This window comes from Anomalospiza imberbis, chromosome 3 (assembly GCF_031753505.1).
Source record: "Anomalospiza imberbis isolate Cuckoo-Finch-1a 21T00152 chromosome 3, ASM3175350v1, whole genome shotgun sequence".
NCBI lineage: Eukaryota > Metazoa > Chordata > Aves > Passeriformes > Viduidae > Anomalospiza > Anomalospiza imberbis.
In genome coordinates, this window is record NC_089683.1 from 33277539 (window position 1) to 33292670 (window position 15132).

The window sequence follows — 15132 nt, forward strand, 5'->3', positions numbered from 1 at the left end:
AGGTATCTTATTATTAGACATCATGTGTGATGTCTATGGCAAGCAAATGATTAGCAATTTACCAAATTAATAAGGAATAAATACACATCTGATTTATATAATGTGCCATCAATCTTGAAATAGACTACTAATAAGCATAATACTGAATACATTCTAAGCACCAGAAGAACCATACAGCTGCAAAGAACACAATTTACTGTGTACACCCAAAATGCAAACCGAGAGGCCGAACTGTTCTGCGCAGTGCGTTTGCATTACTGTAGTCCAAGAAGGGACAGCTCAGAGAAGGAGCTGCTTTTAGCAGCCTTAGGCACACTGCAGATACGGGATCGGCTTACGAAGGATCCCCCGGAGGAAAAGGTAGACGGGAGACGTAATGCTAATGTGAAAAATGCATATTATATGGCTCTACGCAGATATTTACAATATGTATTATGCTAGGTTGGAAAGTTATGTTGTATTAACATTTTAATAATATAGTAAATGTAGTTTTGTAGGCTTTAGCAGTTAAAATAGAAATTATGTGTGTATTTTTTTAATTAGCTCAAGAAAAGGAGAAGATAATAAAAAAATTCTTTGCACAGAGATAACAATTACAGAAACACATAAATTTTCCAAAGGAGAGGAGTTTATGGTTTTCCTTATCAACGGAAACGAACTTTTTCAAGCTGGACTTAGATTGGAAGGCACCTGGGGATTATAGAAAATTTTTGACACGTACCAGATGGATTTCTTGTTTTAAATAAAATATATGCATATTCATAAAGTGTTTTGTATATGCAACAGATTACCCTTTTTAAGGAGTAAAATTTCTTTTAACAGGGTCCCCCCTTTTCCTGGCTTACTTTTGTCCAGGGAGGGGTACCCAGCCCGGGCTGTAACTCTTTGCTGTTATTGTCTCATTAATTGTCCTAACTCTAATTGTGTAACCTTTATTACTACATTTGTATTATTTTTTTTATAACTATTTTATTTTTATTAAACTTTCTAAATTTTTGAAACAAGTGATTGGCGTTTATAACACTAAGGACACACAGCCCAGCTATTCCGTTACAGCTAAATGAAGCTTCAAAGCACAACCGCCTATGGCCAAACGAGGAAATCATTTTCAGATACCAATTTTACCGAAGCGGGCGCCGCCGCACCCCCGCGCTCCCCAGCCGTAAGCAGCGACCACGGCTCCTCCCCAGCGCGCCTGCGCACCCGCCCCTCGGCGGGCGGCTCGGGCCCCACAAGGCGCCGGGACTCGCGGCCGCCGCGCACGGCGCAGCCACCGGCCAATGGGCGGGCGGGCCGCCCGAGTTTCCCTCCTGCGGCCAATCGGCGCCCGCTTCCTCCCGCCTTCCGGCCAATGGGAGGAGCGCTCTTGGGGCGTCGCTCACGTTCAAACCGGGGGCAGCGCGCGAACGCGCTCGGTCGGAGCCGCGTCCCGGCCCCGCAGCGGCGGCGGCGGCCTCGGTGAGGGCGGCCGGGCGGGGGCCAGGGCGGCCGGGAAAGACAGCGAGGGTGAAGGGACCGGGCCGGGGAGCAGCCGAGTGAGGGAAGGTGGGTGAAGGGGTCGGGGGGCAGCAGAGGTGCTGGTCTGCGGTGAGGCCGCGGAGGAGCTGGGCCGGGCTCCTCGGCACCCCGGGGCTGCGGCTACGCTGGGCTTCCGCCCCTGAGGGCGAGGAGAGCTGGGTGCGTCTTCCGCCTCACGGTCTTTGTTTATGCCACATTGCCTCATCTGCTACGCCGCTGTTAAGTCTGTCTTACTTAGGCCAATTTTGCATCTTGGTGTTTTATCATTTTTGTGTCTTACGTTAGATTTTAATATTTTTCTATTTTATTTCTTTCCTAGTGTTGCTAATTTTTTAAAATCGATGACGGTTCTTCTTAGTGTTAGGAATTTTGTTTTCCTTAAAAAATAATCCTGCTTTAGGACTCGTAAATAAAACATAAAGAAAATTTTGATATATAGTATTTTTTTAAAGGCTGGGTAGATGCTTCAGAAACAGGTGGTTTTTTACCTCTCCTCTATAGAAAACATAAACAGAACAAGTAGTGTAATACAGTAAATACAGCATTTCAAGACTGGATGCTGTTACTTCTTTTTATTATCAATGAGTATTTTTGAGTGTGTTAGATGTGGAATCTTGCCACCAACCTGTAGTGCTATTTTATCCATTTGCTACTCTCAAGTCTCTGTCCTTTGGCTCCTTGTGTAGTGGGTCTGTATGAGGGGTTGAAGTAACTTTAACTACTACGCTTTATTTGGAGGTAGTTCTTCCTGATCTTTGCATTACGTGTTCTCCCTCTTCCCTCGTTCTCCCGAATCTTCTCTCCTGTAGGCATTTCTACATCACAGGCATGCTGCTGTGGAGCTGTTGCAGTCGCTACCTCGGTGCCTTGGTAACAGCATGTGGCTGGTTTAGGTCTTTGCTGTTGTCAGATTTTAAATAAATATATGTATATACACACCAGGAAAATTAACGGCAAATGGTTTCTTTAAGAGTAATTATGCAGCAGATTAAGAACAAATAAACCTCTGAATACTTGCTTATGGTTGAACATTGGCATGAATAGAAAGATTGCTGGCAAATAATGACAATATGTAGATGAATATGCCCTTAGTGTACTTTTTAGTATCTGAACGCAAGCTGACACTTTTGAAAGGGCTTTTCCTCATTCAAAATGTTGTCTTTAAGCCTTTTTTGTTCTGATTTTATTACTAACTAGGAATAGTTTAATTGATTTTGATGAAAGCTGTATTCCTGGGATATGAAGATTAGGCAAGCTTACACGATAAGCTTTCAATGTTTAACCCATTAATTTTTGATACATAGGAACTTCATCAGGATGGAGAACTTCATTTCTTGCCTTTGGGTTCTTGGGATCATCTGAGGCCCTCATCCATCTTACCTTTTTGACAAGGCATATCCATTCTTCAGGAGAGTTTTTCTTCATAACACGTTGAACCTAGAGCAGTTAAACAGCACACCAGAAATGTAAGTTTGATGTGTATTGTTATGACTTAAGATCAAATTTATACAGAAATTTGTTTTTCTTTTTGTCTACTGCATTTCGGAAGCTATCACTGCAGGAAGAATAATGAACCTTTGACATTGGTGAAGGAAAATATAAAGACTACGTTTAAGAAATCCAAAATCCACCTGGGAATTTTTAGCAGCTATGGTTGTGATGAGATAGTGTGGTATTTCTTAACGTGAGGTAAATTTTGTTTGATTGTCTTGGTGCTTCAGGTTCTGGAGAAGCTGACTTCACCTGTACTTTGGGGGAGTGGGTAGAGTTGAAAATCACGTTTCTATGGATATTCTCACCAATAAAGAGGTGATTTGGAGTATCTGATTTCCTGTAGCCCCTTCTACAGTATTTTTAAAGGGCAAACCCACAACGTCTACTAAAATTTTCTATATGAAATAAATAAGTATCGCCTGTACAATGGCATATGAACAGTATTTGCTGTAGTAATCACCTATGTAATTTTTAGCAGCGTGATTCCCAAAAGATGGGACAGTTTACAGACCCACTCTCAGAACAGCCTAAATTGGCTCTGGGGGGAGAAATAGATATTAAAGCAACTTCCAAAGAAGCATTGAAATTAAAATCTATTCAGTGTACATTTTTGAATAGAAATAAGAGGGGGGGTTCCTTTATTTTTTCTGTTCAGTGAAACAAAAATAGTATTTCAGATACTACTGATTTAGCATACAGTCTTTAGCTTTCATAGGATTTTGGGGTTTTTTCATCATAGGTCTTGCTTGAGGCTATTTGAGTGTCTCTCCAGCCCCTTAAGGTGCTAAGGCCTCTTCATAGTGGAAATGTAGCTGGTGCTTTTGCTGTACTAAGTCTTGGAATTTACACAGTGAAACTGTGTTTTGAGCCTACAAAACAACATTTCTATATAGACAAGAGCAGTCTTGGTATTCTTGGTGGGCCATATCTAGTTCAGGATGAACATGAAATACTTCTGCTTTATAAGCAAGCTCTTGTAAGCTTTCTGATTTATGGTCTTTGGGGAAAGCTGGGAGCCTGGTTCTTTTAAAGACATGCCAGCTTCTGGTGAATAACGCTCTAAAAATTATTTGTGGGACTTCCTGAGAGTGGTGCCTGGTGTATTTTTTAGATAGTGGGGTTAGAGGTAGATGAGCTTCACTCCATTCAATTCCTGCTGTAGCAATAATTCATCTAAAAGTAGATATAAAGTTTCTAGCCCTCTAGCAACTTTTTGATGGTTTGTTATACACAAGTACAAGAAGAACAAAAGCCAACATTTCACTGTAAAACTAAACTTAGTCTTTGAACCTATTTAGTCTGTCTGAAGTGCATTAACTTTCCCTGTTTCTGGGCCCAACTTCACAGTAATTAGGATGTCAAACCCCCTGAATATGCACTAAATTCACCACAGTTTTTACTAGAATTCTTATGTTCATTAGATGCATGGACCATTGATGTGGGAAAAGCTGTTCACTGTAAGCAGAAAAGGAAGAAATCATTAGGGTTTTTTAGTTTATTTTAGCAGTCTTACTCTGCTCAGAGTGCCTAAATTCTTATCTCTCAGCTATATACATGTATTATCTCAGCTGATGATAAACTGTCAGAATGTTGATGATTAGGCATAAGTTTCTTGTAAGAAATCTTTGAATCTCTAAACTTCCTTTCAGAAACTTAAAAATAGGTGTCACTTGTCTTTGTCGTTTGATCAGAGGAGAATGTGAATTCTTTTCTGCTTAGCCCACTGTGAGGACTAATTGCCGTAACCTGTGGCAAAGAGCTTGGATTAACACTGGGCTAAACTAAAGCCAGCCTAATTATGAGTACAGAATGTGATTTAATGTGATGGACTGGAAGCTATTTCAGGCAACACACTGTGCTCCCCATTTTATTCAAATGCTGAATATACCCTATTGGAAAGGGCTACTGTGAAGCATGGGTTAGGATTTGGGTGGATCAGTTAAGTGCTAATTCATTTTATTTGTCCAAGTTGTCTTCTGCGAAGAAGTTTACTTGTATGACTACATTGAAAAGGCTTAATAGAGTATTTGTTACATTATACTCTATTTGTTAATAGAGTATAATGTGGTTGAGTCTCAAGCTCCAAATTGTACATGAGAGGCTTTCCCATGGTAATTCCAATCAAAGTGAGCTACAACAGGGTTCTTCAGTAACTCCATTGTTTTTTAAACTTGTGCCTGCAGATGGAGGAGACAGACCTAAGTGAAAGAGGATTGCCACAGATTACATCAATCATGAATAGGGTTAGAAACTTGAAAAACAAATACAGAAATGAAGAGAATATCACAGATGAATTTAACTATACTAAGATTTCAGCTGATACAACAGGTATTTTGTTTTGTTATTCTACTGTCGCTTATGCAAAAGATCTTAACCTAGACTGAGTGAAAGAACCGTTAACTGAAAGGATTTCAAGTTTAGTGTTTCTTCAGTATTAATGACCACAAGGTTAATTTCATCTCTCCTTATGTCTTAGCTCTGTTGCTTTAATCTTGTTTAAAAAATAGTCAGTAGCTGTCTTGCACAAAAGCTTACTACAAGTGTTTTCTTCTGTACGTGCTTGCTGCTGTTTTAATCAATCTCCTTTTTTGATTTTCTGTCAGATAACTCTGGAACTGTCAACCAAATAATGATGACAACAAATAATCCAGAAGATTGGCTATGTTTTTTACTTAAACTAGAGAAAAAGGGTGTTCCTCAGATGGATGTTAGCCTACTCAATAGACTCATTGGTCGTTACAGTCAAGCAGTGACTGCATTACCTGCAGAAAAGTATAGTCAAGATGAGAGCTATGCTCGCATCCTTGTGAGATTTGCTGAGTTGAAAGCGTAAGTATAAATTTTCAATGTGAGAACTCATTCTGGTTTTGAATTAAGATTACCTTGTTTCATTAGTGTTTTCTGCAACAAATTATCATTTTGAGTGTGGATGGTTTCATTCTGTTTCCTTGAAGGTAAGTAGCTTTGGTTAGGCAGTTTATCTGTTGTCTCCACAGTACTTGGATTTTTGTATATGCTAATAAACATGATTGTTTAGAGCTATTTGATTTAACGATGTTAACACACCACTTCTTTTCTTGGTTCTGTAAGGTACAAGAGGGAATAGCATGAAATCCTTCTTTGAGCTTTATTTTAGTATGCTTTCTCTCTTATTAGACAAGATCATCACAGATTAAATTAGCTGCCTTAGGATAGGAGCAATGATAGGAACATCATTTTCTAGTTCCACACTTTGAAAATTAGTTTTGGTTGTGGTAATTTATTGTTTTACTCAGTTCAGATTTGAGCATTGTGGTTGTTCAGATGCGTTCAGATGTAATTTGGGACAGGGTTATAATTAAAACATTTTTTGTGAGGGATTCTTCTGTCACTTGAAATATTATAGCAAATATTTTGATGAAGAGCTGTATTTAAACAATGCAGCAATCTAACAATCAGAGCTGAGCAAGAAATTTTCCAGTGAACGTAGCTAATCTTTTTCTTGTATGTTCTTCCCCTATTTGGCTTTTTGGCATGTGAATTTCATCTTGCAGTATGATAAATATCTACTTCTCTGCACTGTTGTTCGCATGGATCTTGCTGCATCATTGTTACTAAAAGCATACAGTGGAAGTAATCTATTGAATCTCCTGTTGAGAAACAGGAGTGAATAATGACCTTGTGAATCTATAGTATCTTGAAGAGGGAAGGTGTTTTTCTGTAAGTGGAGGAAAAGAATCTCTTCCAGAAAGGTTTAAAGCTTTAAATGGCATTCTTATTCAAAGATCAATTGCTTTTCCTCAGAGCAGAAACTGTGTAATGTAGGCTTCTGGATCCTAGTTTGTGGAAATTCTTTTCCAGATCAGTGATCAAGTCATATCTGTTATTTGATTGTAGGAGGTTTTAAGTTCAGAAAGATTATTTCCTACCTCTCTAATCACTTGGACCTATTTTCACTTGATCTTTAGAACATGGTTTGAAAAATGGATACTGTTAATATGTGTGCAAGAGCTATGTTCAGTATTCTGTGTGATGTATTGCAGAAAGCAAAACCAAAGATGCTGTCAGTAGCTTGTTAATACATGAATAGTATGAATAGTTCTAGTTGTGGTGTCTCACTGAAATGTCTTCAGTTGTTTTACTGCTAAAGCCTCTAGGGACCTTTTTGGGAAAATTGTCTATCTTGTTTCACTATTAAAATGCATGCTACAGCTGGACTAAAATAACAAATACTTTAGTAGCCAGCATTACAGACTCTACCTACCTCACTAGGTAGCTCAGATCTGCTTTTTGTTTTCTGCTGCATATTTTTTAGTCATATGTTTCCTGACATGCCTAATAAAAATTTCTTTTAAAAAGATGAACAACCACTCCAAACTCATTTTAAAAAAATGTACCCACCAAAATCTGATCTAGCATCAATCCCACTGGAACATCACTATAAGGATCTCCCTAAATGATAATTCCTCATTTGGAAATTACTTTCAGATACTAGCTTGTTCTTAATAATTTTTACAAGCTAATACTTCATTGTCCAGACTAGCATATAATATCAATTATTTATATGAAACTTGATTTATGAACTACATGTGTAATCTCACCAGCAATGAAATTACTTTTGGCTGGTTAGACCTAAAAACCAACAATGTTGATTGTGTAATTTTTGGAGATTAACTTAATGAGTGGCTATTTAGTTGGATCTTTTGTGTTCGGCATGTTTACTTACTACTCATAATTTTTGTTTCAAATTTCCCTGTTGTTCTACACTTCTCTGTTTCTGGCTGTCAGTTTGTCCAGTACTATATATTTTGTCTTTACTTGGTTTAACTTCTCTTAAAGAAAATCCTCTCATCTCATGACTTTGAGTGCTTCTGGTTAATTTTTTAGTTATTGCAAGTAAAGAATACTGATACCGCAAGTTAAGTGACAGTGATAGGTGCTCTGATAATACTATGTTGGGTGGGAAAAGAAATTTGCTTTTCAGTGGAATTGTTTGCTGTTCTCCCAGGTGTTCCACCTAAACAAGGTGGAAAATCCAATCAGCATGACAACTTCAGAAGCAGTGGCTTGAGATTTTAGTATCTAGTGCCATCAATGCTGTTTTGTTCTGATAAGCATGTGAAGTGGTTGGAATGGATCTTAAAGATCATCTAGTCCCAACCTCTCCTGCTGTAGGCAGGAACGCTTCTCACTAGACCAGATTGCTCAAGGCCTTCTCCAGCCTGGCCTTGAATGCTTCCAGGGTTGGGGCATCCACAGCCTCCCTGGGTAACCTGTTCCAGTGTCTTACCACCCTCACAGTAAAGGATTTCTACCTAACACCTAGTCTAAATTTCTTCTTTCATTTTGTACCCATTTTTCCTAGTTCTACCACTAGAGTTCCTGACAATAAGCCCCTTTATGGCTTCCCTGCAGGCCACCTTCAGATACTGGAAGTTTGCTATGAGGTCTCCATGCAACCTTCTTTTCTTCAGGTGAAGAGCCCCAGCTTTCCCAGCCCATCCTCCTAGGAGGGGTGCTCCAGCTGCCTAATTACCTTTGTGGCCCTTGTCTGGACTTGTGCAAACAGATCCCTGTCCTTTTTATATTGGGAGCTGAATGTGGTGTCTCAGGTGGGATTTCCCAAGAGCAGAGGGGTAGAATCACCTGTGACCTGCTGGCCATGTTCCTTTTTGGTGCAGCCCAGGATTCTGTTTGGTTTTCTGGGCTCCAAGTGCATCTAGCTGACTCATGTTGACTTTTTCATCAGCCATCACCCCCAAGTCTTTCTCCCCAAGCCTGCTTGCAATCACATCTCTGCCCTGCCTTTAGGTGAGAAACTGGATTATTCCATTCTTGGTACTGGACCTTTTTTGTCCTGGTATCTTCTTTAGCTGCAGTCTGGCTGTGCCACTACCTTTGACCTATTATATACCAAATTTATCTGAAGAACCGTTGAGTGTCCTCTGAAATAACTGAAGACAGCAAATGCTTCTATGATTTTCTGTATTGTACATTTGCAATGCCAGACTGCTCTTGTGGAATGCTTCTGGCTGTAGCACAGTGCCACCAAGCGTGTGACAGTTGGTGCCTATTGCTAGTGTTAGGTCTTGTTCTGTCTATTGCTATCCAAGCTGTTGCTGCTTTCTACAAGAACTTAAATTTTAACTCTTTGAAAGTTAATGTAATACATTACAGCTTAATTTCTCTGGCTTAGACTTTGCCTGCAGATGGGTTAGTCTGTGCCTGTCCTATTGCTCTGGATGACCAGAGCTGAGTTCAGTAAACCTATGTGACTCTAGTAACACGCCTAAACTATGAGAAACTTCTTTCATTCAAAATTCCACTTTTATTTTGAACCATGGTCATAACTCTTTCGCTCTTCCCACTTCTAAGTGCCTGTTGAACCAAGAGGAACCTAGGAAAGAAGTCCTTTATCTCTTGGTTGTAGATGTTGCTGGTAAAAGTGTTAAGTTCCCTTTTATTTATGTCAGTTGAAACACAGCGTTAATGTATTTCATAGTAATATAGGTTTAGGCCTTTTGTATCTTGACTGGTATTTGAATAGGCTGTAGTTGCTCTTGAATATTTAAATGTTGGTGTGCTGTGTATAAGCTTGAACCTTCTCAGCAATCTATGGCTGAATGTAACACTAGGATGAGAATTTGCCAAAAGTAAATGAAGTGTGAAAGAGCATAAGGATTCAGTTCTTTGAGTTTTGGGAAGGTTCAGCTTGATATCTTTCAATTATTAGAGTTTTAAGTTCTTTGCTTATTTGTAGTACACTGATTGCTCTAAGAAAGAGGAAAATCTTTAGCCTATTGGTGGATTGCTTTTTCAAAGTTATTTAAAGGCTTCATCCAGTACAAGGAACTTCATCCTTCTCAGGCTCTTCACCTTGTATAACTATGAATGTGCTATCTTTACAGTCTTCAAGATCCAGAGGAGGCACGGGACCAATTTCATCTGGCCAGACTGAACTGCAAGAAATTTGCATTTGTGCATGTGGCTTTTGCACAGTTTGAGCTATCACAAGGTATGTTAAAAAAAAGCACCCAAAACTTGTCTGGTGTTGCTGTTCTCAGTTTTGTTTTAAATTTCTGCTCCTTTACATCATTTGTAAGGAAACTGATAGGTATTGAATCAGAAAGAAAAAAGTAGTGATTTTTTAAATTGAAATTTACTGAGAACATATGTTCACTTTTAAAATTAAAATATGCACACAGTTCATTGTTGTTTTCTGTCTTAGAAATAACTTTGAAACCAGGTGAAAATTGTTAGTAGTTTTTACTTTTCTAATTTTGATCTTGCAGTGGAAGGCTTTTGAGTAAGGCTCTTCCTGCATTGAAAATTGAGGCTCAAATACTTTGCTTGCTTGTGGAAGAAATTCTGTCTTCTTCCAAAAAGCATCTGTTGATTTTGTTTATTATTAAACCAATATACACTGTCAATGTGCAGTTTGGTTGCCCTGGTACTTACTAGCAAGGTGGTGTTGGCTTGTATTCTTGGGTGTCTCTTTGATTTCCATGGGTGATTTGAACAGCAATCTGTGTCACCCTGTATATTTCTACCTTTGACAGTTTGCTCTGTACAGAAAGACAAGCACATTCTGTGACAGTCATTTTCTTATTTGAATGGAAAAGACTTGATTAATATATTTTTTTGTGATTTGTTTTCCTTCATGTTTTTTTTCAGTATCATGCAAGTTGTTGTATACTGCCTAGTATGAGAAATTCTCCCTGAACTTAGCTACACTAAATAAATTAATCTATTCTACACTCTAGATTGTGAATACGTTTTACTAGTTATTCCTCTTTCTTTACTTCTGTTTATTTTCCACTGATAGTGGTTTTGTCTATACATTTTTGCTCCAGTACTACTTTTTAACTGTATTTTAGGATATTGTTTAGATGCTCAAAGTGTGGCACATGACCCAGAGCCATTTTGTTAAAATCAAAGTAGATACTCATTTGTCATCTCAGATTTTCCAGTTTTTCTGTGCTGGTAAAGTTGATTGGCATTAGAGCAGGAAAGGCTATGAACCCCCCCGACCCCCCCACCCCCCAGAAGTATGTGTTATGTTGTAGGAATGATTCCTGTACAGGATGGGGAAAACGAAGATAAAAACTTGCATATGTGTGACTTGAAATTACGCAGTTTCTGTGTTATGCATAAGTCAGTTATCTGACCAGTCTTGTTCTAATATAAACTTGTGGTATTGAACTTCTAAACAGTAGTAAAAAGAAGCTAATAATTTATTCAGTGAGCACTGGATGTTTATTTAAACAGATAATTAAACACTAATACTGCAATAACAAAGATATTGTTAAATAAGTGTAATAAAACCTATTGTGTAATTTAATAAAGTGTAGAAATGTTGCTACAGGTTACCAGTGACTAAATTAATCCTGTAGTTATGGGATGTGTTCATGCAGTAATTTATCTCACTTTGACACTAAGTAATCAACCTAGAATGAAGTCCTAATCCCAAAGGAAATAAGCCAGTTATGATTGGCTTTGTTTTATCTGCAGTGTGCTCTCTGATTTGTATCTGTTACCCTTGAGCTGATCTAGGTGTCCTTTTGTAATGTGTATGGAGCTACAATGTCCCTGCTGGGTGCTTCAAAGAGGATTAGTGGAACATGTGAGCTGTAAATTGTTCCTTAAGAGTGCTGTTCCTTTTTCGATGTGTCCACTTAGGCCAGAGGGAAAGAAGGAGGGTAGTGCTTTGCTTCTTCATCCCAGTGATGTCAGCAGTGGTTGGCACATCTGTCATTATTTTCTTTTGCATTAAGAAGAAAAACTTAATTGCACATTCTCTTCCTTAGCTCACAGTTTTGCTCAAGATAAGAGCTCAAGCTGAAATTGTGAAATTAGACTTGGCAAATTGATGTTGATTTCTTAATAATTGAATATTAGTGACCTGGAAATGGAGTGACATAATAAAGGTGTTTTTTGTGGTTTTTTTTTACTTAAATACTGACTACAATTTCATTTAAATACCTCAGATGTGGAGTTGTCTTGTCTTGGGTGGTGTACTTTTTTGTATATGATTTTTGTACATGATTTGCTGTGAATTGGTCAGAACTCATGACCACAGAAAAAACTACTCATGACTATTTCAGATTTTATGCCAAGGTGGTTGATTCAGACTTTTGGTATGTGATGAAGTGGACTGACTGGAATTCAGAAATACTTCTGGCTTTTTGGTGCCTTGGATCCTCATCTATTAAGGGGAAGAAGCAGTTAGTTTTCACATACATGTTTTGGTGTCATGTTTTCTTACTCAATGAGGCACATAATATGAAGAGGAATTTCGAGTAGCAGGTCTTGTTGAAGCAATGTGTGGTTACTAAATATAGCCAAAGGTAGAATCACAGAATGTTGGTTAAGGATTCTTAGAGCCTATCCACTTTGCTAATGATTTAGGAGAAAAAACAGTATTTGGCTATATGGTTAAAAACCAAATTCTAACAAATTATCACAAAACTGATTTAAATGAAATTATAGTTTATCTAATTTTGGTGCTTCCTTGCTTCAGTGTTTGACATCATCCTTTTAATATTCTTAAAATAAGTTACTTAAAGTATAAGTTCCGGATACCTACACTTTGCTTCCACCAGCCTGAACTGCAGGCAACAGTGATGTCTAACTTCATTTACAAGTGGAGTTTTGAGTGTGGGGGACATGGTGCTCAAAATAATCTCAAGTATATGCATAATAGCATATTTCTTATAATATGTGTGGCATGAATGTAAGAACAAAGTGGTTTGTTTTGCTGCTTTGGAATGAAGGAAGAGGAGCGTTTGAGGTTTCAGGGGCATTGACAGCTGTAGCAAAATATTGCATCATTTTGCCCAGGTGTTCTTCAAACCAAGTAAAGTATTGTGGTTACAGTACACTTTTTTCCGTATTTGACTTGTTTTAATAGATGCCTGTATACATGTTTACATGTGTAAATTGACTGCTTCGATATGTTTTGTTAACACATTTCCTTTCCCACCCCAGCTCTCTTCAAAGTTCTGTTTATGCCATTTAGTAATGTCTAACTAAAACTGTAATGAAAAAATATCCTTGCTTTTCTCTCCTCTTTTCTTAACTGTGCTGTCCAGAGTTGTTTTATTTAACAACAGCTGGTTTAAAATGTGATTTCTATTAAGTGCATTAAAGATGTTTTATAATACATACATAGTAAAATTTTTACCTGGTCAGATCTAAATTGAAGTCCATAAAATCATATTTCCTTGCTGATACTACAGAAAAAATGGATTTTAGAATGAGTACAATTTTCTTACAGTTCCTATAACAATTAAAAATACTGAGATTGCATATTTTGTGACTTGATGTTCAATTTAATGTGACCACTTGTGTGATTCACTTGCAAGTATTTCCAGGCAGTTTCCTTAAAATGACAGTGTAAGAGGAGGTGTCCCTAATGAATAATGGCTTCATAGAACTATGCAAAGTGAATATAAGACAACATGCATGTAACAATCTCGTTAAAAATATCTTGCCCCACTGTAATTGTTTTTTTTACCTGTGTGATTTCTAACTCTGTTCTTCTTACACTTAGAAAATGAGAAGAAGTGTAAGCAGATCCTTCAGAAAGCTGTGGAGTGCTCTGCTGTTCCTCTGGGATTGTTGGAAACTGCTCTGCAAAACTTACATTTGAAAAAAAAGCAATTACTTTCAGATGAGGAGAAGGAGAACTTTGCAGGTGATTGCAGTTTCTTAAAATACTGGTTGGTTATGTGTGTTGTGATTCTAGATTGGAAAGAAATCACTAGTGTTTTTCCCTTCTAGATGCAAACTCAATCTATTGCCCAATAAACTGATACATTTGTCTATATTATCAATCTTATTCCTTCAGTGCTTGTTTTCTTCTTCAGTGCAGTGACTGTAGTTTGCAGGAGCTGTGGTATGGTTAATTCTGTAATTCTGCAGAGGGTCTTCTTCTGGCTGTCATCAGGGATTTGCAGTTTGTAAGAGCTACTGTTGGTAGAGAAGAATTAGGACTGAAATATATAGACTAAACTACACATATGTAGGTTGCTTGGAGGTGTGTCTTGTGACAGACTGGGAAAGCTCTGACAGTCATTTCAGTGAAGTCAAATCTAGGAAAAATAATCCATTTCAACTTTATTTTGGACAAAACCCATATGTTTATCAGTACAAAACTCAAGTGCTTGGCTGTATCATAAATCCTAAGTGATTGTTATTGCTGGGTATATAACTTCAAAAACGAACAGTTATTTCTTGAAGCTTTCAAGGGATAAATTTGTTTGGAGTGGAATTGAGCAAGAAATATGGTTTTCAAAAAATATGGACTTCAGCATTAAAGTGCGTGTAGCTAACTCTTTCAAGAGTGATGTCTAACACGTCCATATTTTTGCATTGTGTAAGGACAGAATTAATGTAAAATAGGTCTGAATTAATTTCCTTAGGGATATATCTTCAGGAGTGGTGTTTGAGATTTACTTGGCACCTATTGGATCAACCTTTGACTGAAACACTAGCGAGGGGTGAACCCTTGTAATAGTATTCAGCTATGGCATTCATTTTTAATAAACTCTATTTTCTGTCTTATTCTGTTTACCATTAATTGGATATAGAAATCATAAATGCCACTGCTGATGTACTGTGCCACAGGAGAATATCTTGAAGGATACTGATATCCTTCATGGATTGTACAATTTTTTGCTGACATTATTGACTTGCTGCTGCAGAGCTCAGGCAATGCCTGTGAGAATGCATGGCAAAACCCTGCCTGCCAGTTAGCAGTGAACTTTAGGGCAAGAGTAGGCTCAGTTATTTTTTCATATGAGTTTGTAATTAGGTATTTGAAAAATGCAAACTACTAATTCAGTTATTTGGAGATTAAAGTTTAAAAGGTAAATAACACCAGACTTGAAGTATCTCAAACTCTGGAACATACATGGCCTAAATCACTGAATTTGGTTTTAAGTGGATTTGTATGGTCCTCTGGAGCAACAGAGGCTTTTTAGTATATTGGCATTTAGGTATTTTCTGTTTTGTATTACCATTTGGAGAGCTGCTTTTGAAAGTTTATTTGAAAATATGAATGCTGTATATGTAAATGCATTTGTTTGCAGATTCAAAAGATTGCACAGAATGCATTTGGCAGTTATATGCAGTTAGTGT

The 15132-nt window shown here is 37.8% G+C and overlaps 1 protein-coding gene across 2 annotated transcripts in view; it reads left to right on the forward strand.

Moving 5' to 3' along the window:
• Positions 1-1365: 1365 nt before the first annotated feature.
• The window catches only part of TTK (TTK protein kinase), a 29519-nt gene continuing 15752 nt past the window's right edge, over positions 1366-15132 (forward strand). For both annotated transcript variants that reach the window (XM_068183919.1, XM_068183918.1), the window contains exons 1-6: positions 1366-1458; positions 2835-2984; positions 5196-5340; positions 5616-5841; positions 9900-10006; positions 13544-13687. In XM_068183919.1, the coding sequence (XP_068040020.1) occupies positions 5196-5340; positions 5616-5841; positions 9900-10006; positions 13544-13687 (622 nt within the window). In that variant the 5' untranslated portion in view covers positions 1366-1458; positions 2835-2984. The remainder of the gene's footprint in view (positions 1459-2834; positions 2985-5195; positions 5341-5615; positions 5842-9899; positions 10007-13543; positions 13688-15132) is intronic.